General features: G+C 47.5%; 1 protein-coding gene across 1 annotated transcript in view; it reads right to left on the reverse strand.

The window, feature by feature from the left end:
* Positions 1-23,001, reverse strand: part of LOC133243835 (protein Shroom2-like) — a 150,341-nt gene that overhangs the window by 19,004 nt on the left and 108,336 nt on the right. Inside the window, 1 exon segment of the mRNA XM_061410559.1 lies at positions 1,960-2,430. Coding sequence (XP_061266543.1) covers positions 1,960-2,430 — 471 coding nt within the window.

The following is a 23,001-nucleotide window of genomic DNA, read 5'->3' on the forward strand; positions in this document are numbered from 1 at the left end:
CCCACATCTCCCGCACTGCTGCAGGCAGACTCTTTACCGTCTGAGCCACCAGGGGAGCCCTGAGCGTCTCTGAGCTCTGCACAAGCACCAGGCAGCTCGCAGGCCCTGTCCCATGTGTTTTACTCCCTGTCGGGTTGGTAGTTGATGACAGGCATGGAGCAGGTCTCCATTGATGAACCCTGGCTCAGAGTTCATGGTAGATCTCAAAGGCATTCCACTCTCTCAGGCTGCCACCAACCTGTAACATCAGCCCTGGGGACAGGGACACTGAACTCAGTACAGGGTAAGCCACCTTTCTTGGTAGGAAACTCCTGAGTGGCATGGTTACCATCTGCCCCACCACTGTGCTCCTTTGACCAGAACCCGGCCTTCTACAATGGCTAGTGCAGCAAAGGACGCTGGTTCAAGAAAACCTCTGTGGTCCCCAAAAATGACATACAAAACAGGAGACCAGTGGATGCGTCAAGACGCCCCCACTCGGTACTGTCAAGAAGTACTGCCGCTGCTTGTGGAAACTCCTCTCAGACTCTTGGAAAAGACAAGAGTGAGAAAATCCACACTCTCTCAGGGCAAGAAAAAAAATGAAACACCCCCTCCCAACTTCCTAAAGTCAACAGAGGTCAGGAGTACTGAGCACTCACCCACGTTCCTCAGAGGAGCCCAAGTCCCAGACCAGGGCCCGAGAACCAAGAGGCCCACGTCAGCTCATCAACAACATTCCCACAAACTCCACCTTCCACTCAAACCACAGCATCATTTCTCCTCCTTTTCAGAGCTCCTCAATGTGACCAGTAAAAAGGATCTCTAAGTGCCAACTGCATTCAGAATGACTGAGGGCAATGCTGACCCCCAGATAAGCTGTACCTGTAGCTCCACCCATGGGGAAACTGAGGATGCTATCAGTTAACGTCCATGTGGCGCTGTCTTTGGGGGTAAAATAAAGTTCAGGAACCTCCCCAGTGGCTCAGTGGTACAAGAATCCACCTGCTGATGCAGGAGACACGAGTTCGAACCCTGGTCCACAGAGATCACACATCCTTCGGAGAGATAAAGCCAGGATGTGGCAACTACTGAGCTCGAATTCTGTAACAAGAGAAGCCCCTGCTAGCTGCTGCTAGAGAAAGCAAGCGTGACAGCAGTGTTGTCAACCTGACAACCCAGCACCACCATAAAGGCAAGCATCTCAAACGGTAGAGTCAAGACTCTACAGCGGAGACATGCAACAGAATTTTCCTGGGACAATGGAAACAGCCATACTCTGCGCTGCCCAGGGTGCTAGTGGCTAGCCCCACAGGGTGCAATGGAGCAACAGGTTGTATTGCATTGTCATTAACTTTTGACCTGTGGTGTTGGAGAAGACTCTTGAGAGTCCCTTAGACTGCAAGGAGATCCAACCAGTCCATCCTAAAGGAGATCCATCCTGAAAATGCACTGGAAGGACTGTTGATGAAGCTGAAACTTCAATATTTTCTGGCCACATGATGCAAAGAGCTGACTCATTGGAAAAGATGCTGATGCTGGGAAAGACTGAGGGCAGGAGGAGAAGGGGACAAAAGAGGATGAGGTGGTTGGATGATATCACCGACTCAATGGACATGAGTTTGAGTCAACTCCGGGAGTTGGTGATGCAAAGGGAGGCCTGGTGTGCTGCAGTCCATGGGGTCTCATAGAGTCAGACACGACTGAGCGACTGAACTGTGACCCTCATGCTGACCCTCTGGTCCTTGGGGGCCCGGAAAGTCGACACCAAGTTAAAAATCCAAGTGACCACTGGAGTGGGTAGGAGGTTGTGGGGGTCTTCTCGTGTTAGTCCCAGGTACCAGCCTGGGAAGCGGGGTTAAAGCCGCCAGGGAGCGGGGCGAGGCGGGGACGCATGTTCACACCCAGGGAGGATGCACGGGATCCTCCCGCAGTTGCAGGGAGCCCTAAACAGGGCAAGAAGGTAGGGAGAGATATTACCTGGCAGCATTCTCGTCCTGCATGAGCAGCGGGGTCTTGTCCGTCAGCTTCTGCGGCGACAGCGACAGCGAGCGAGAGGTGTTAATGGCGGAGGTCAGCAGGTGCCGGAACGGGGCGGGGAGCTGCGCCTTCCGCCGGGACCAGGCGGCATCCACGCGACGTGCGCTCTGCATATTCATCGCCTCCGAGGAGACCACCGAGGTGCGAGGCCGGCCGGGCGCGCCCCCTGGCGGCGGCTGGAGCTCGCGCTTGGGCGGCGGTGGCCTCTGTAGGGCGGGTCTCCCGGCCGGCGGGGCGGCTCTTAGGGGCGTGCGCAGCTCCGGGTACCGGTAATCGCGAGGGAGAGTGACCGCCCGGCCGTGGGCCTCCAGGGACACCTCGGGCCCTTCCCTGCAGCCAGGGGGTTCAGAGGTTTGCCGGGGGTCCCGCAGGGCTCCTGGGTGGTCCTCCGAACGCTGACCATCTGCTTGTCTAGGGGAAGCAAGGAAGAATAATGAGCCAAGGGTTCCAGGGAACTCTCTCCTCCCCAAACCCGACTGCGCCCTTCCGTCAAGGGCATGCGTAACTTCCTTTCAATGACTTTAAGGAATTAAATCCACCCATGTCTGCCCACGCCAGTCCCCGCTGCAATTGCAAACGGGCAGACATCAGGTGCAAACACACATGAGGCGGTACTCTGGCACGTCATACCAGAGAAGTGGAGGTACACAGACGGCGCACACACATGGGCACACACACTGCCATATGGGGGCAAAATACAATTCACACAAACATTAAACAAAACATGGGTGTGAAAATACTCAAACGGTGATACGGAGAAATACTCATTTCACATTGCAACAGTATTTTTATGGGACTTATTTCAGGAAATTGTTATATACAAAGGGATAAAACCTTTTCTGGGGAGGGAGAAGGAAATGGCAACTCACTCCAGTACCCTTGCCTGGAAAATCCCATGGAAGGAGGAGCCTGGTATGCTACAGTCCATGGAGTTGCAAAGAGTAGGACACAACTGAGAGACTTCACTTTCACTTATACAACTTTTTAAGACAGCAGCAAATACATTAACAAAATCTTTTAAACCAGTAGCCTATGATTAAATATCAGAAAAACAAAGACTGCTTGTTTGGAAGCTTCACCAAGGCATTGATCTTTTTCACACTCTTAGGCATTTGGCTCAGCAGGTAAAGAATCTGCCTGCAATGCAGAGGACAAAGGAGATTCCAGCAGGTAAAGAATCTGCTTGCAATGCAAGATACCCAGGTTCGATCCCTGGGTTGGAAAGATCCCCTGGAGAAGGCAATGGCAACCCACTCCAGTATTCTTGCCTGGAGAATCCCACAGACAGAGGAGCCTGGTGGGCTACACAGTCCACGGAGTCACAAAGAGCCGGGAACCCTTTCACTTTTCACCCATTTCCATATCCAGTTCTAGCTTTCCCTAACACATACTTAACATGCATACAGACACACACATACACACATATACCGTGGCAAAACACACGCAGGAATTCTTGTACATACATATGAAAGTAAAAGTGAAGTTGCTCAGTTGTGTCTGACTCGTTGTGACCCCCATGGACTGTAGCACGCCAGGCCTCCCTGTCCATCACCAACTCATGGAGTTTGCTCAAAGTCATGTCCATTGAGTCAGGGATGCCATCCAACCAACTCATCTTCTGTCATCCCCTTCTCCTCCTGCCTTCAATCTTTCCCAGCATCAGGGTCTTTTCTAATGAATCAGCTCTTCATATCAGGTGGCCAAAGTGTTGAAGCTTCAGCATCAGTCCTTCCAATGAATATTCAGGACTGATTTCCTTCAGGACTGGTTGGGTCTCCCTGCAGTCCAAGGGACTTCTCGAGTCTTCAACACCACAGTTCCAAAGCATCAATGCTTTGGTAGCCGTTCCCCCCTCTAGGGGATCTTCCCAACCCAGGGATAGAACCTGGGTCTCCTGCATTGCAGGCAGATGCTTCACCATCTGAGCCACCAGGGAAGGTGAAGCTTTATGATGTATATTGTACAGGTTTATATGTATCTAGGCCATAATTAAAGCTTGTGGGTGTTACAAGAACCAAATTCCCAACAAATGAGCCAGCCATGCGTCTGCTGCTTTGTCCTGAAACACTCTTCTGGCCTGAGCCATCAAATGAGCCTTGGACGGACCCTTCCGTCCACTGGAAGAGCTGTCTTCTGTTGAGACGACCTCAGGACTGTTAGAGGAGACTCCACGAGATGGCAGTGATCAGCCAGCCAGCAGGCAGAGCATAAGCGCAAGAGGAGCTGTCACCTACTGCCTGACGTGCGGGACGGGATACTTCTGCACACACAACCAGCACCCGCTCAGCGCCCAGGAGGTGCATCTGCTCTAGACCTTGCCATTGCAGCCGGCCCCACCCCATCCAGGCGGCTTCGCTGAAAGCTGAGTTCCCTAGGCATGTTTCTCTTGCTGTGTCCTCCGGAAAAAGGTCCCTTCCGGGTTCCATGGATGATCTACAGGAGACCACCGACTTCCTCCCCCAAGTTCCCCAGCGTCCCCTGTCATCTAGCGGGAGCCGGACTCTGCAACCACCACACTCATGAGCCCAGAGACAGTAGCTCGAAGGGTTCAGTAACTGGATGAGGACATCAGATCACCAGTCACCCCCGGGACCCCACAAATGGGCAGGTTTGTTCTCCACTTCCAGCTTAATTGACTTCCCTGGTGACTCAGATGGGTAAAGAATCTGCCTACAATGTGGGAGACCTGGGTTCGATCCCTGGATGGGGAAGATTCCCCTGGAGAAAGCAATGGCAACCCACTCTAGTACATTTGCCTGGAGAAAATCCCATGGACAGAGGAGCCTCGGACCTCTGTGACCATGGGGTCACAAAGAGTCAGACACAACTGAGCAAGTTCCCTCACTTCTCGATTAATAAAATATTAGTCCAGCTTAGGGAATTTAGTTTAGAACAAGTAGAAAAAAAAAAAGAGGCCAGGTATTCCCTGGTGGTTCAGTGGTTCGGGCTTGGTGCTTTGACTGCGGAGGGCCTCAGTTCATTCATGGTCGGGGAACCAAGATGGCACAAGGCACACGGGGAGGCCAGAAAAACCAATCAAAATAGGCATTATGTTGAGAAAAGAAACGTTCACATATTGAGTGGTCTGGGGAAGTCAGTCTGCTGAAACGAGAGTTAACTTGAATGTTCTGCCAACTCAAACAGCCTAGGAAAAGTACCCTTGTGTATCAGCATTAAATACTAAAAGCAAAGGGCAAGTGGCAGTTGGAAGGTAAAGTCTTTCCTGCTGGGTCCAGGGGTTAAGAATCCGCCCACCTATGCCCGGGACACAGGTTTAATCCCTGGGGGGCCAGGAAGATTTCACCTGCCGTCGTGGGGCAACTAAGCTCGGGAGGCCACAACTACTCAGCCTGGAGGTTCCTCGACAAGAGAAGCCAAGTGTCACACCTAGAGAGTAGCCCCCCATGTCGCTGCAACTAGAGAAAGCCCATGCAACAACGGAGAGCCAGTGTAGCCAAAAATAAAGTCATTGATTTTTAAAAATAAGTCATCCAAACAGCTTGAACAATGCAATGGATGGTTCAGAGGACAATACAGTCCAGCAGGTATCTGCATACAAAAGACAGAACAGCCTGTAGACAACAATCAGAGAAGGGTGACTCTTGGCTCAGATGTCCTGTCACCCACTATCACCTCTGGTTGGCCAGGGAAAAGCCATCCTTGGGCCTGCCTCCTGTTGAAGCCATTGCATTTCTTACAAGACAGTAAAACTTCATTCATGGCAACTCACACACACCAGTGTTTCATTCCAAAGACCAGAGCAAACACTTGAACATTTTTTATTTTCTTACTAAAACTCCTAAAATCTAGCATCTGAAGACCCACTTGAAACCAGCCAGTACCAATTTTTTTGTTTTCCTAAAAAAATGTTTTTTTGATGTGGATTTGTTACAATACTGCTTCTGTTATTTATGTCCTGTATTTTTGGTGGCCAGGCATGTGGGATCTTAGCTCTATGACCAGGGATTGAACCCACATCCCCTACGGTGGAAGGCCAAGTCTTAACCACTGGACCATCAGGGAAGTTCCAGTGGTACCTATTATTTAATAAATATCCACTACCTCACTGAAACAGAGAATTAAAGTAGCTACAATTTACTGCTAGTATCTAAGTGCCTTTGTGCATCTGGATTCACATTTAAAGATTAATTAAAAAGGAGCTCTATTTACAAAGTGCCTTGGGGCTTCCCAGGTGGTGCTAGAAGCCACGAACCTGCCTCTCAATGTAGGAAACACAAGAGACGCAGGTTGGATCCCTGTGTCAGGAACATTCCCCTGGAGGAGTGAACGGCAACCCACTGCAGTATTTCTGCCAGCAGAATCCCACAGACAGAGGAGCCTGTGGGCTACAGTCCATGGGGTTGCAAAGAGTTGGCCGCAACTGAAAAGCTGGAGATAAGTGACTTACTGCACATGTGCAAAGTGCTTTAGACAGGACACTGTCTAAGAAGGCCACGGCAACCCACTCCAGTACTCTTGCCTGGAAAATCCCATGGACATAGGAGCCTGGTAGGCTGCAGTCCATGGGGTTGCGAAGAGTCGGACACCACTGAGCGACTTCCGTTTTTTTCCATTTAGACAGGACATGCTGTGGTCTCCCCAGAGAAGGCAGCGATTCCACCTGTGTGAGCAAAGCTCCTCTAAGAGGGATGTGAGATTAGTATATTTCCTGCCATATCCAGGAAACAAGGATGGCACAGCCATCAGGAATTCCAGCCTTCCAAATGCAAACGTCTGAGCCAATCCTATCTCCTGAATCCCACTTCTCCAATTCTTAACGGTGTCCTGAGGGAACATGTGTGATGATTTTAGACACGTGCATCTAAGCTCTCCTCAAACTTTTCTCCATCACAAAGCCAGGTCTGGGCGGACAGACAGAGTGGACCGGGGACAAAATGCACGCCTGTAGGGGCATCCAGGAGAACGCCCCAAAGCATTTGGATGTCATGCCTCTGTTGGGAGGCTCTGCTTTATGGATCCTTCCTTCCCCAATTCCTTCTCATTTGCTTTTCTACCCACATTGGATATGAAAAGCTACTTGCAGTTTTCATCCTTGGTGTGGCATTGTCTCTCCCCAGCTAGATAGATCTTCATTGTGTAAAAAACACAGTGAGGTACCCCCGGGTACCAAGCTGGCAGGGACCAACATGTAGTCCTTCACTGGGACAGGCTTCCCGAACCCTGGCCCAGGGCCTTGGGCTGGAGTCTGCTGAGCCCTGGTCCAGAAGTTAAGGAAGATATTAATTTCTGCAACATACAAACACACTCCTTTTGGGAGGCACCCTGCAGGCAATGAGGACAATGTTAGGGGAGGGGTTTCATGTGGGGGAGGATCTGGGGAAGTTTTAAAACAACAGTTTTAGTTACTTTTCTGCCCCTCTCTGCTGCACTGCTAGCCGAGAGCAATAGTTCCTTGTGACCATCCACTTGTGAACCAAGTGCACCCCAACAGATTGTCATTCAATGTCCTGACACTCCCAGGGGCAGGGGGGAAAGTAAATTCCCTGGTGGTCCAGGGGTTAGGATTCTGTGCTCTCACTGCTGTGGAAAGTGAAAGTCGCTCCGTCAAGTCTGACTTTGTGTGACCTCATGGACTGTACAGGCCAGAATACTGGAGTGGGTAGCCTTTCCCTCTTCCCGTGGATCTTCCCAACCCAGGTCTCCCGAATTGCAGGTGGATTCTTTACCAGCTGAGCCACCAGGGAAGACCTCAAAGCTATGGCTGGGGGTTCAATTCCTGGGCTGAATTGAAACTCAGATCTTGCAAGTTATATATAGCACTGTCAAAAAAACCCAAAAGCTACCATATGATCCAACAATCCTACTCTTGGGGATATGTCCAGAAAAGATGAAAACTCTAATTTGAAAAGATACATGGACTCCAACAGTAGCACCGTTTACAACAGCCAAGGCATAGAGGCAACTTAAATGTCCACTGGCAGATGAACAGATAACAAAGATGTGCTACACACACACAAACACAGTGGAATATTACTCAGCCATGGAAAAAAAAAAAGAATGAAATGATGCCATATGCAGCAACATGGATGGACCTGGAAATTAATGAAATAAGTATGCCAGAGAAAGACAGATACCATATATCACTTATATGCAGAATCTTAAAAAATGATACAAACAGACTTACTTGTAAAATAGAAACAGACTCACAGACATACAAAACAAAATTAAGATTACAACAGGCCACAGCAGGGATAAATCTGAAGTTTGGGATTAACAGATACACACTAGCATAAACAACAAGGACCTACTGTATAGCACAGGGAAACTGTATTCAATACCTTATAATAATCTCTATGTATAACTGAATCCCTCTGCTGTACACCTGAAACACTGCAGAGCAACTATCAGATCAGATCAGATCAGTCGCTCAGTCATGTCCGACTCTTCGAGACCCCATGAATCGCAGCACGCCAGGCCTCCCTGTCCATCAGCAACTCCCGGAGTTCACTGAGACTCACATCCATCGACTCAGTGATGCCATCCAGCCATCTCATCCTCTGTCGTCCCCTTCTCCTCCTGCCCCCAATCCCTCCCAGCATCAGAGTCTTTTCCAAAGAGTCAACTCTTCGCAAGAGGTGGCCAAAGTACTGGAGTTTCAGCTTTAGCATCATTCTTTCCAAAGAAATCTCAGGGCTGATCTCCTTCAGAATGGACTGGTTCGATCTCCTTGCAGTCCAAGGGACTCTCAAAAGTCTTCTCCAACACCACAGTTCAAAAGCATCAAGTCTTCGGTGCTCAGCCTTCTTCACAGTCCAACTCTCACATCCATACATGACCACATGAAAAACCATAGCCTTGACTAGATGGACCTTTGTTGGCAAAGTAATGTCTCTGCTTTTGAATATGCTATCTAGGTTGGTCATAACTTTCCTTCCAAGGAGTAAGCATCTTTTAATTTCATAGCCGCAGTCACCATCTGTAGTGATTTTGGAGCTCAGAAAAATAAAGTGTGACACTGTTTCTACTGTTTCCCCATCTATTTCCCATGAAGTGGTGGGACCGGATGCCATGATCTTCCTTTTCTGAATGTTGAGCTTTAAGCTAACTTTTTCACTCTCCACTTTCACTTTCATCAAGAGGCTTTTGAGTTCCTCTTCACTTTCTGCCATAAGGGTGGTGTTATCTGCATATCTGAGGTGATTGATATTTCTCCCGGCAATCTTGATTCCAGCTTGTGTTTCTTCCAGTCCAGTGTTTCTCATGATGTACTCTGCATATAAGTTAAATAAACAGGGTGACAATATATAGCCTTGACGAACTCCTTTTCCTATTTGGAACCAGTCTGTTGTTCCATGTCCAGTTCTAACTGTTGCTTCCTGACCTGCATACAAATTTCTCAAGAGGCAAATCAGGTGGTCTGGTATTCCCATATCTTGAAGAATGTTCCACAGTTTATTGTGATCCACACAATCAAAGGCTTTGGCATAGTCAATAAAGCAGAAATAGATGTTTTTCTGGAACTCTCTTGCTTTTTCAATGATCCAGCGGATGTTGGCAATTTGATCTTTGGTTCCTCTGCCTTTAGTAAAACCAGCTTGAACATCAGCAACTATACTTTAATTAAAAAAAAAAATCTAACTCTAACCAACCATCCCTGGGGTAGGAAAGGGTAACCCACTCCAGTATTCTTGCCTGGAAAACTCCATGGGCAGAGGAGGCTGGTGGGCTACAGTCCGTGGGGTGGCAAAGACTTGGACACAACCGAGCATGCACACATACAACCAGCCACCAGTGTTTAGGTTCCTCCAAAAACTAAAAAAGCTAGTGTATGACTGTGTCATCCCACTCCTGGGCATATACCCAGAGAAAAACATGATTTGAAAGGATACACACACCCCAATATTCATTGCCCCACTACTGACAACAGGCAAGACATGGAAGCACCCTGAATGTCCACTGACGGATATATGTGATACATATATACAATGGAAGATTATTTGGTTTAATGAAATGATGCCATTTGCAGTCAGACAGAGAAAGAAAAATCTCAAAAATGATATTGCTTACACGTGGAATCTAAAATAAAAATGGTACAAATAAACTGATTTACGAAACAGAACAGACTCACAGACTTAAGAGAACAAACTTAGGTTGATCAGGGGGAAAGGGTGGGAGAGGGACAGACCGACCGGGAGGTAGGGATGGACATGTACACACAGCTACATTTAAAACGGATAACCGACAAAGACCTATTGTACGGCCCAGGGAACTGTTCAGTATTCTACAGCAACCTAAATGGGAGAAAAGAATTTGAAAAAACAACAGACGCACGAACGTGTATACTGAATCACTCTGCTGTATACATGAAACTAACGCATTATTATTAATCAACTATGCTCCAATATAAAATTAAAAAAAAATAAAGGCCCCACTGTCAGCAGGAAGACAAAGTGTAATGCATACAAGAAAAAATACAAACGTGCAGATAATAACACATGAAGAACTCTGCTAGTCACCAAGGAAATGCAGGTCAACAATGAAACACATTTGCCTGTCAAGTCACAGATTTAAAAAAGAATTTTTTTTTTTAATTTATTTATTTGGCTGCCTGGAGTCTTTGTGGTGGCATGCAGGATCTTCAAGCGCTGTGCATGGGCCCTCCAATTGTGCTCTGGTTTAGCTGCTCTGAGGCAGGTGGCACTCTGTCCCCTGACCAGGGATTGAACCCGCGTCCCCCGGCATTGCAAGGCAGTTCCTTAACCCCTGGACCACCAGGGGAGTCCCAAATCTTTTCCAAAAGACTGCTTGGCAATTCCACGTCCAGACTGTCCTCCTAAGGAAATGAATGAGAGCAGGAGTATTTCACCACGTACGCCTGCTGCGGTATTACTTTCCACTGGGAAAGACTGGGAACACATCCCTACAAGTCCACGGTGTTCCCACTGGGCGGCCAGATCTTAAGAGTGCCAGGCATCACAGGTGTACAAGGAAAAAAACGCTGTTTACATCAAGTATATAAAGGTGATCACATGTCCCAAAGGGGACACACTGCTCTCTCTGGATGTGATCCTGAGGACAATTTTCACTGTCTTCCTTCTGCCTTCCAGGCCTTCCATATGTTTTTATATTTTATACATTCAAATTTTGGGGGGCCATACAACTTAGCATGTGGGATCTTAACTCTTCAACCAGGGATCGAACCTATTCCCACCTGCAGTTGAAGGTGAGAGTCTTAACCACTGGGCTGCCAGGGATGTCCCTCTGTTTTTAATAAAAATGTTCTAATATTAGTAACACAGATTTTTTTTTTCTTTTTTAAAGAAGTAAATGTTACTAAAGACTACAGAACAGCCTAGGGAACCGAACCCCCAGATAAATATAAATCCTGGCTCTCAAAAACAAACCTCAAGCTTATGAAATAATGGGCCACTTTTGAACTCTGGGAAACTGTGTGGGAAAACATATTAAAATACAGATAGGGTTTCCCTGGTGGCTCAGACAGTAAAGAATCCATCTGCAATGTGGGACACCTGAGTTTGATCCCTGGGTTGGGAAGATCCCCTGGAGAAGGGATTGGCAACCCACTCCAGTATTCTGGCCTGGAGAATTCACTAGCCTGGTGGGGGGCTCCAGTTCATGGGTCAGAAAGCACTGAGAGACTAACACTTTCAGAAGAGCGTTAGCATCTCTGTAAACTAAGAGAAAACCATCTGCTTTAAGTGTCTCCCTTTTAGCACAATGCAGGTGACCCCAAATTTCTGAAAATACCATTTCTCAGAATACTGATTGTTTCTCAGCTGAACCATATTTAGAAACATGTTATTTACTCAATAGGGTTCAAATTTATTGTACATGAAAATTTTATTTTATTCCTATATGTCTATCAGTCATATGCACTTATGTGTGCATGAGTACATATACTCACACGCTTGTGTGAATACATATATAACATGCATGCGTGTATACATATAGATGCAGGTGTGTCTGTATGTATACATGTTAAATACTTTCTTTGAATTTCCAGTTATTCTACTTAAAAAAATTGTACACTTTATCATTATTATTATTATTCTGGCTGAGTCACAAGGCATGTGAAACCTCAGTCGCCTGCACCAGGGACGGAACCCACACCCCCTGCCTTGGAAGGCAAAGTCCTAACCACTGGACCACCAGGGAAGCCCCATCGTTATTTTATTGTGAATGGCCTCCAAATATGTGTAAGAGCCCACCGGCTGGACTTTGTTAACAGTCCTTAAATAACACGGGGCATGTAAAGCTGCACCCAAGAGAACTTCATTTGCTAGCAGCTAACTTGATCACAGAACAGCTAAGTAGGTGTATCTGGCAAGCACGCTTGCAATGCATCAAGCACCTCTTGCAGACAGAAAAGCCCAGTCTGCTGACAAGAGCCCATTTTATCTATAATTGGATCTCAAAGAAAACACACACACGTGTGTGTGTGTGTGTGTGTGTGTGTGTGTGTGTGTGTGTGAGATATAAGTCTTCACTCACATGAATATCAGTAGCAACTGACCTCAACAAGATAACCCAGGAATCTGGATGTGTTATGCAAGGGGAATTTAAGCTCCTGGCTTCTCTCCCTGAGAATCGAAAATGATCACGGCTGTATGGGTCCTTAGAAATAATTTAACCCCAACTCCCTACTTCACGGATGAAGAAACAGAAGGTCACATCCACGAGGGCTTGGGACCTGTGTCCGCAGTCTTTCAGCCTGTCCAAGAGGTGTCTGTATCTGTCTCGTCGCCCCGGAAACCCACGTGACAATTCCTCGACACTGCGCTGCTGGTGTGCTGAACTGCTGACCCTGAGACATAACAGCAAGTGAGAAAGCAGGTCTGGCGTCCAAAACAGGTCGACACACAGGCAATGCTGGTGTGCAAGACCTTTCATCACCAGACATGCCAGGAGCCAGCAGGTACCCCCACCCAGACAAATGTCCAGCCTGTGTGAATCCACACCGCCGTATTTGCAATGGATGACCAACAAGGACCTGCTGGACAGCACAGGGAACTCTGTTCAGGGTCATGTGGCAGCCTGGATAGGAGGTTTGCGGAGGGGAGAATGGATACAGGTATATGGATGGCTCAGTCCCTTTGCTGTCCACCTGAAACCATCACAGCATCGTTAATCAGCTATACTCCAGTACAAAATAAAAAGTTAAACACACACACACAGAAGCTGTGTGAATCCACTCTCTTGAGCCCCCGTTTGTTTCCTACAAAGTGAACATGTACTCCACTTTGTGAGGTCCAAGATAGATGGTGAAAAACCTTTGTGAACCTCTATGGAACGAAATCCTGAGGATTCTCAGAGTCTTTAAAAGTGAAAAACTGTCAACTTCAGGCTCTCTTTCAGATATCCAGGGATGTCTACAGGCCCTCCCAGAAATGACTTGTCTGTTGAACCGACTGGTAGGAAAGTCAGAAAACACAACTGGGCACAGACCGGGGAAAGGCAGGCTCACCCTGGCGGACACAAAACTCCAGCTCTTTGTTTCTAGTGCTTCCCCACCTACACCTTGCTAAATTTTCATACGTACAAGAGGAAGAGAATTCAAGGCAGTAAGGGCTAATCAAATGCATGCTGAGGGTCACACGGAGTAGTAGCTTCCCCAACCCGCAAAACCTCACGCAGCTAGAAGAACCGTCAGTTTATGCCAAACACCCACCTGTCGGCATATGTGACAGGGTCACATGTGACCCCAGCTGGGCAGGACAAGCCTTATCCAACCTGTATGGTCAACACCCATATGGATGGTCATTTCTAACACTCCTTTAAAAAAATATAATTATTTTTAATTGGAGGATAATTGCTTTACAACATTGTATTAGCTTCTGCTGGACAACAATGAGAAATCAGCCATTTGCAGTATATATATACATCCCCTCCCTCTTGAATCTCCCTCACTTCCTCCATCCCACCCATGTAGGTCATCACAGAACACCAAGCAGAGCTCCTTGTGTTATATGGTAGCTATTTTACCCATGGTACGGTATACATGCTAATATTCCTTTAATAAATGGCTTTTCTGTGTTTTGTCCATGCATTCATGAATGTCCATGCATGTCATTCATGAATGACAATATCCCTGCAATATCCCCCATTTTTCCATAAGGGGTATATGTTTGTTGGCTTCGTGTTTGTGTGTGTTTGTTGGGTTCGTGTGTATGTGTGTGTGTGTGTGTGTGTGTGTGTGTGTGTGTGTACGTGAGAAATACGGAAAGGATGAAATGTCTCTCCACTATGCTTGACAGAAAGAATCACAGAGACATCCAAGTTTCTGTTAGGGGAAGCACACTGACTGAAACCGCCCACCCTGGCTAGGCACCATAGTAACTATCTGCATGAGTTGTTTTATGACAGGAGATCCTGGTAAGAAATAGGGAAATAATAAGCCACCCCAACCGGAAGAATTCAGGAAAAGTTGAAAGGAGACACTAGTTGTCTGTCCACTTCCCAGAATCCCTCTGGCTAACATCCATCTTGGCTAAGCGATGCGTGCGCCACCAGGAAAGACTGAATTAGAGTGATTGGCCAAAGACCACCAGGAAACTAATCCCATCACCATAGCACCCGAGACTGCGAGCCACGGGGCAGAGCCGTTCTCCTGGGTTCCCTTACCCTACTGCTCTCCAATTGGCTGCCCTTTCCCAATAAAATCTCTTGCTTTGTCAGCACATGTGTCTCCTCATACAATTCATTTCCAAGTGTTACACAAGAGCCCAGTTTCGGGCCCTGGAAGGGGTCCGCCTTCCTGCAACATTTCTACCATCCGGAAAATATGCTTCTGCAAAGTAATGATAAAATATATATATTTCTAATATACACCCTCCAAGATTCTGGTTTCCAAGGGAAAAGAAACTATGTCTATACCATTCATCAAAACTCAACCCAATCTTTTATTTATTTTATGACATGGTAACATATCATTTTTCCTTCATTCATTATGTAGGTCTTCAGACAGTGCATATGGCAGCAGGTTGTTACGAACGTTGCCAGGTAGCTTTCTGAAAACCTTCCTCCAAACCCCCTTTCCCCTTGACGGTTCACCTAGGCATGACCACCACTTCAGGCATGATCCACTTTCAAGAAGACTCCCACCCAGGGGAGTCAGTTCCTGCAGACCCAGACTGCGGCAGTTTCTCTGTAAAAATGGCATCTTCCTGACACACACATCAAAGTGTATTTGAGCAAAGCAAAACCGTTTCAATCAGTTAGAAATATAGCCAAAATTAGTAACATCTTTCATTTATCACAATTAAAAAAGTAAAAAAAAAAAACAAACCAAAAAACCAATCCCACAGCATATATGCAGCAAAACCCTGTAAAGACTGCACGTCTTTCTATGGGCACAATCGAAAAAGAGCACAAATCTAATCACTGCAAAATGCTCACAACCAACCTCAAGCACTTTTCTCTATTTACATTTTATTTTTTTCACTGCAATCAGCAGGCTAGGAGCGAATTCACCCACCAAGCACTTTTTTTCATGACTCAACACGCACATCTGATTTCCCTGCCTTTTCTTTCCCCCCATTCTGCTGCGGCTGACTCACCATTTCCTTTCTGCATCCACATTCAAAGCCTCCTATTGTGAAAACGTTCTTACTGCTATGGAAAAAAACGGCACAGCAAGCAAGTCTTCATGCAGGGCTGGCGCCCTCCCACCAGCCTCCTGGGGGATCCCTGGGGACCCTTGGGCAAGGGAAGCAGGTCTGCAGATTCCACTGAGGCGCTCGTGGCCCCCTGTCCCGCCATGCCAAAGGCTCCCGGTCACCCCGGCTCGCCATCAGCAGCACAGTCCCAAAAGCGCACGTGTACACACACACATACACACACTACAGGCTCGCGTGCCCCAAGAGCGCATGTGCCTACCAACGTGCGTGCGCACACACACACACACAGAGTACAGGCTCGCGTGCACACACGCACACACACACACACACACACAGAGTACAGGCTAGCGTGCCTGCATGCAGACTGAGCTCCAGCGGACTCTGCACCCCCTGTCTGCACGGTTTAACCACCGGGCAGAACAAAACGCAGGGAGAGCGTCTGCCGGTCTCCCTCAGATCCACCCCCTACCCGCAATCCCCGGAGCTGGCAACTTGCTCTTCAAGGCAGAAGAACAAAAGGGGCGCGAGCAGCTTGCAAGCCCGGAAGGCAGCCTTGCCCTGCAGACGCCTGGAGATGGGAGGTAGCGGGGGTACCCGGCTGGTTCACCCGCTCTCCGACCGCCGCGAGCACACCTGGCTGTCCGGCTGCGTCCGCTGCCGCCTAGCGATGGACAAGTCCACGCATGCTCCCTCCGATTGGAACCCCGGGGGGCCTCTGGGCTCCTCGGTGACTTCGCTGGCAAATCCCGAGGCTAAACCCCCAAAGCCTGGCCCTCCCAAGCCTGTCTTGCTCTTTTTATCACTTCAAAGTGATAGGAAACAACAACAAAAAAGCTTCCCTGTTATGCAGCTCTGTCCTCAAACTTGTGACCATTCCTCACAACCTTAAGGTCAGATGGAACAATAAAGTTGAAAAAAAAAAACAAAAACCCAAAGCCAACATTCAATAGCCCATTTCGCGTCTATCTGTGTTTTGGGGGTTTATTACACACTTGGTAGGAATGCGATCAGAACAACTAACAGAGTGTCTCCAGAAGTTTTACTGCCTAGAAGGCATCGTGTGCAGACCACCAAGAGGTCGCAGGCTGACCCTGACCCAACCCGTCCCTTCACAATGATCTGTATTTAAAGTCCCCGCACCACCCTCCCCAGACAGCCTGAGACCTTGGGTGCTCACCACCCCCTAAACACTCAGGAAGTGCCCCCCACCAGGGTCCTTAACAGCCCCTTCCCACACAGACTGCCTTGACCCTCTCCAGCCCAGCACTTACCCTTCAGGTCCAAGGTTCACCACCAGCTTCAACCTCTTCAAAATGCACCCCAATTAACTTTCCATTCTTGCTCAATGAAACAAACAACCCACACCACTTTCAATATCCCCTGAATTGTGGCTATTTTTGGCTCCCCTGGTGGCTCAGACAGTAAAGAATCGCCTGCAGTGCAGGCGATGGAGTTCAATCCCTGGGTTAGGAAGATCCCCCCACCCCCGGAGAAGGGAATGGCAACCCATTCCAGTACTCTTGCCTGGGGAGATTCCATGGACAGAGGAGCCTGGTGGGCTAGAGTCCGTACACTTGTAACAAGTCAGACACCACTGAGAGACTAACACACACATGTGGCTATTTTAACTAAAGGTGACTTTCTTTTTGCACCTGCTTGATCTTAGACACTGTGCTGCTCCATTACTGTTACACACATTAAACTTTCACATGAATCTGCAAGGAAGGTCGTTGCTATGTTTATCTCCAGGCCAGCATACTAGTGAGTGAAAGTCACTCAGTCATGTCTTTGTGATCCCATGAACTATAAAGTTCATGGGATTCTCGAGGCCAGAATACTGGAGTGGGTAGCCTTTCCCTTCTCCAGAGGATCCTCCCAACCCAGGGATCGAACCAGTGTCTCCTGCATTGCAGGTGGATTCTTTACCAGCTGAAGCACAAGGTAAGCCAAATAATGTATTAAGTATGCTATTCACCCCCATTAAATTTTAATAAAATAGAATTAACCAACTGAAATAATGTCCTAATGTCACAGTAAGTTGGGAATTGCTGAGGCAAGCCACAAATATCAGGAAGCAAACTAAAGACAGGTGGGCATGAAAGAATTCTGATGGTGACAAGGCAACCAAGTACGTTAAGTAAGTCTATGCAGATGCTGAATATAAAAGTTAATATCTGGGAACTCTGGGGTTTTCATGTTGCTGTTTAGTCGCTAAGTCATGTCTGACTCTTGTGACCCCCTTGGACTGTAGTCCACCAGGCTCCTCTGTCCATGGGATTTTCTAGGCAAGAACACTGGAGTGGGTTGCCATTTCCTCCTCCAGGGGAATCTTCCTGACCCAGGGATCGAACCTGGGCCTCCTGCATTGGCAGGCGGATCTTTATGGACTGACTCACTAGGGAAACCATGTTCCAGGGAAGACTAGTTATTGGGACGTTATTAGCAAGCTTAGCTGGCTTGATGCAACCACAAAGAAAATAAAAGAGTGGATTTGAACCTGTTTTCTCCCCCCAAAGCCCACATTCTTCACACTTGTTTATTTTTTAAAGTAATTTTATTTATTTGTTTTTGGTGGTGCTGTGTTTTCACTGCTGCAGACTTTCTCCAGCTGCAGTGATCTGAGGCTACTCTCTAGTTGTGGGGTGTGGCCTTCTCGTTGCCGTGACTTCTCTTCCTGCAGAGCATGGGTTCTATGGCACACGAATTTCAGCACTTGCAGCTCCTGGTTTTCATCTCCGTGTATTATTTTACCAAGCCCAGGACCCATCACTACCCGAGGGCGCCATCCTCCCAAGGTCAGCCGCATATCTCAGGGCAGAACCCAAGGCTGTCCATATTAACAGGCATCCACGAAGAGCCTAGTGGCTTTCCTGGGGGCTTCTCTGGGTGGTCCAGAGGCTAAGACTCCACGCTCCCAAGAAAGGGACCTAGTTTCAGTCCCAGGTCAGGGAACTAAGATCCCACATGCCATCCCTAAGAGTTCGAATGTGCCCCACTAAAGATCCCACATGCCACAGTTAAGAGCTGCTGCTGCTAAGTCACTTCAGTCGTGTCCAACTCTGTGCAACCCCATAGACGGCAGCTCAGCAGGCTGCCCCATCCCTGGGATTCTTCAGGCAAGAACACTGGAGTGGGTTGGCATTTCCTTCTCCAAGGCATGAAAGTGAAAATCAAAGTGACATTGCTCAGTCGTGTCCAACTCTTAGCGACCCCATGGACTTCAGCCTAGCAGGCTCCTCCATCCACGGGATTTTCCAGGCAAGAGTACTGGAGTGGGGTGGCATCGCCTTCTCCAGTTAAGAGCTGGTGCAGCCAAATAAATGAGGTTCGCACCTGACATTTACAAGCTAACTCGAAACGCCGTGAGGAAAGCTACTCCAACACTTCCTTTCAGAATGCTTTTAGATTTACAGAAAAATTAGAAGAAGAGAACATTCCCTACACCGGTTTCCCCTGCTGTCAACACATTAGTACATTTGCCATAACTGTATGCCACAATTAGTACAATTGCCAAAATTGCCATTAGTACGTTTGACTAAGTTGCTAAGTTGTATTTGACTCTGAGACCCCCCAGAACTGCAGCACGCCAGGCTTCCTTGTCCTCTGCTATCTCCTGGAGTTTACTCAAACTGAGTCCACTGAGTCAGTGATGCCATCCAACCAACTCATTCTCTGTCGTCCCCTTCTCCTTACCCTAAATCCCATCTTGGTACATTAACTGGTGTTCATACCATATTCAGACTTACTTCATTCTCACCTACTATTCTCTCTACGTTCCAGGACACCCCATTTCATTTACCAGTCACAGGCTCCTCCCATCCAAGTGACAGCCTCTGAGACCATCCTTGTTTTCCATGCCCTCCAGAGTTTCCAGAAGGACTGTGCAGGCATTTGCAGAATGTCTTAGCTGGGATCTGTCTGATGTTTCTGTTGTGATGACTGACCCAGGAATTGTGGATTTGAGGGGCTGGGGGAGTTGGAGAACACAGAGGTGAAATGCCCTTCTTATCCTCAAATACAAGGACTGTGCTGTCAATACAATGATCTCTACGGATGAGCTGGCAGGGTTAGCTACACCAGCTTCTCTGCAGTCACAGAGCCTCACCCCACCATTTTACCCTGGCCCCTGTGGAAGGAGCTCACCAAATGCAGCCTGAAGTATAAGACAGAAGGGCTCTACTCCCCACAACATACCTCATCCCACCCTCCAAGGGCAGAAGACCTACAGAGATTCAGAACTTTTCCGTACAGATCTCTTTCCTCCACTTCTAATGTACTTGATCACTTGTCTATCAGTGTGGACTCAGGAATTGTTTATTATTTTTAATGTTTATTTCAAAATTTGGCTTATTTTTGACTGTGCAGGGTCTTCATTGCTGCACGGGCTTTCTCTGGTTGTGGGAAGCGTGGGTTACTGTCAAGTTATGATGCGTGGACTTTTCACTGTTAGTGGCTTCTCTTATTGGCAAGCACAGGCTCCAGGGCTCCTGGGCTTGAGAGCTCAGTAGCTGTGATGCACAGGCTTAGTTGCTCCATGGCATGTGAGCTCTTAGTTCCCGGACCAGGGATTGAACCAGTGTGCCAGCACAGGAAGGCAGCTTCTTAACCACGGGACCATCAGGAAAGTCCAGGGATATTTTATACACTCCTTCATATTCCACTTGATTTCACAGCAGTTTTGGTCATAGGAAACTCCAAGCTGACTTCTGTATCCCTTTGGCAAATCCTCGTTACAGGGTTTTCTCTGTGTATGTGTGTGTCTGTTTGTTTGAGTACTTCCTTACTTTTTGGGCACAACACACTGCAGACTTCATTTGTATACTGCCAGCCCCAACCCTAGACTTGTCTGTTCCTCCAAGGAGCCCTGGATCTTTTGATGGAAAAGCAGAGACATCACTTTGCCAACAAGGGTCCATCTAGTCAAAGCTACGGTTTTTCCAGTAGTCACCTTCGGATGTGAGAGTTGGACCATAAAGAAGGCTGAGCATTGAAGAAATGATGCTTTTGAACTGTTGTGTTGGAGAAGACTCTTGAGAATCCCTTGGAGAGCAAGATCAAACCAGTCAATCCTTAACAAAATCAACCCTGAGTAGTCACTGGAAGGACTGATGCCGAAGCTGAAGCTCCAATAAGTTGGCCACCTGATGTGAAGAACTGACTCATTTGAAAATACCCTGATGCTGGCAAAGACTGAGGGCAGGAGAAGCAGGTGACAGAGGATGAGACAGTTGGATGGCATCACTACTTAATGGACATGAGTTTGAGCAAGCTCTGGGAGATGGTGATAGACCGAGAAGCCTCGTGTGCTGCAGTCCATGGGGTCGCAAAGAGACTGAGTGACTATCACCTTCACTTTCATATTAGCAACCAGAACCTGGCAGCTGCTTCTGTACTAGGAAATCCATTTTTAAGAGACAGCCTCAATGAATGATTTCTAAAGAGAAAGTATTTTTATCCGGTTGAGGTTTATCATTGGGTTTTCCTACATTCACGTTTCCTACAATGAGGCCAACTTATCAAGCATATAAGATGCTCAGAGCTTACGCGTGGTGAATGCCATTAAGACTCAAAGTTGTAAATTTCTGTAATAAGTGGAACACACATCTGTTTTTACCTGATAAGACATTTGTGCCCTTGAAAAAGTCCACAAGTAAGAAGAGAACAGAACACAGTAAGCACTCTGGTACGCATACATCCCAAAGGAACTGTTGCTCTTATCTTAGCCTCTCAGACGAGCTTGATGAAGCCTCAACCTGTACCCAAGTCACTCCACGTGAACGGAGGAGCCCTTATGGTCTGTAAATCTCAGAAAGGAGATTCCGTTCTCAGCATCTTTAGCTGTCTTATTACACGTCCTTGCTGTGAATGGGCCGTAGCCACATTAACCAAGCCAGAGACCAGTGAGATGAAAATGATGAGAGGCGTGGGTATCAACACTGCAGAGAACAACATCAAAAACATCTGGATAGACGACCACACAGGCCCCACCTCCCGTCCTGGAAGCATCCTCACTGATTCCCATCCTTTAGCCCCCTGGCCAGGTCCCAGGGCTGGCAAGACCTCTCAGCCTGGGCTTTATGGGAGCATAGGCACACCCAGCCCTTCAGGGACCGTCCACACCTGCTCCCAGGTCACAACAGCAGAGCTGTTCACATGCCGGAAACACTGAGTTCCCTGAGGGCCAAGTGTTTACCCGTCTGATCCTTTGCAAAGCTTGTTGACCTCTGAGCTGGAGCCAAGACTCGCAGACTGGAGTCACACACGACCTTGTTTCTTATTTTTGTTTCCAACCTCCCAACAGAAATTTTATACCAAAGCGGGTGTAACTAATTTACATGCTCACGATCAACATGTAGAAATTCTATTGATCTACACAGAACACACAGTCTCAGCTGGGTTAGATGTGCAACAATTTAATGAGTGAAAAGCAGCATTTTTATTGCAGTCTTTCTTTTAAAACTGTATTCAAGGGCAGCTGATTTACCATGCTGTGTTAATTTCTGCTGTATAGCAAAGTGATTCAGCTATACATATAAATACATTCTTTCATATTCTTTGCCATGAGGGTTTACCACAGGATATTGAATACAGTTCCCTGTGCTCTACAGTCAGTTCATTTCAGTCACTCAGTTGTGTCTGACTCTCTGCAACCCCATGGACTGCAGCACGCCAGGCCTCCCTGTCCATCACCAACTCCCGGAGCTTGCTCACACTCATGTCCATCGAGTCAGTGATGTCATCCAACCATCTCATCTTCTGTCGTCCCCTTCTCCACATGCGTTCAATCTTTCCGAACACCAGGGTCTTTTCCAGTGAGTCAGTTCTTCACATCAGGTGGCCAAAGGACTGGAGCTTCAGCATCAGCCTCAGTCCTTCCAGTGAACATTCAGGACTGATCTCCTTTAAGATGGACTGGTTGGATTTCCTAGCAGTCCAAGGGACTCTCTCAAAGAGCTGTCTTCTCCAGCACCACAGCTCAAAAGCATCAATTCTTCGGTGCTCAGCTTTCTTTATGTGCTCTACCACAGGACCCTGTTTATCCATCCTGTATAGAATAGTTTGCATCTTCTAACCCCAAACTCCTAATCCTTTCCTTTCCCACACCGACCCCCTCTGTAACTACAAATCTGTTCCTACATAGCATCATTTTATATTAATTAAAAAACAAAAACATTTTTTGTGGATTTCCAGCATTGATGTGATTTGAAAAACGCTCATATACCCAAAAAAGACGAAGCTCATATACCCAAAAACTCACCCTCTGGCAGTGTCCGGTTTAGCAGCTTTTAGTAAACTCACAGAGTTGGGCAGCATGACCACCATCTCATTCCAAAACGTTCCCATCACCCACACAGGAGCTCCACACCACTGGGACAGACAGCCA

Source organism: Bos javanicus, chromosome Y (genome assembly GCF_032452875.1).
Source record: "Bos javanicus breed banteng chromosome Y, ARS-OSU_banteng_1.0, whole genome shotgun sequence".
Taxonomy (NCBI): domain Eukaryota; kingdom Metazoa; phylum Chordata; class Mammalia; order Artiodactyla; family Bovidae; genus Bos; species Bos javanicus.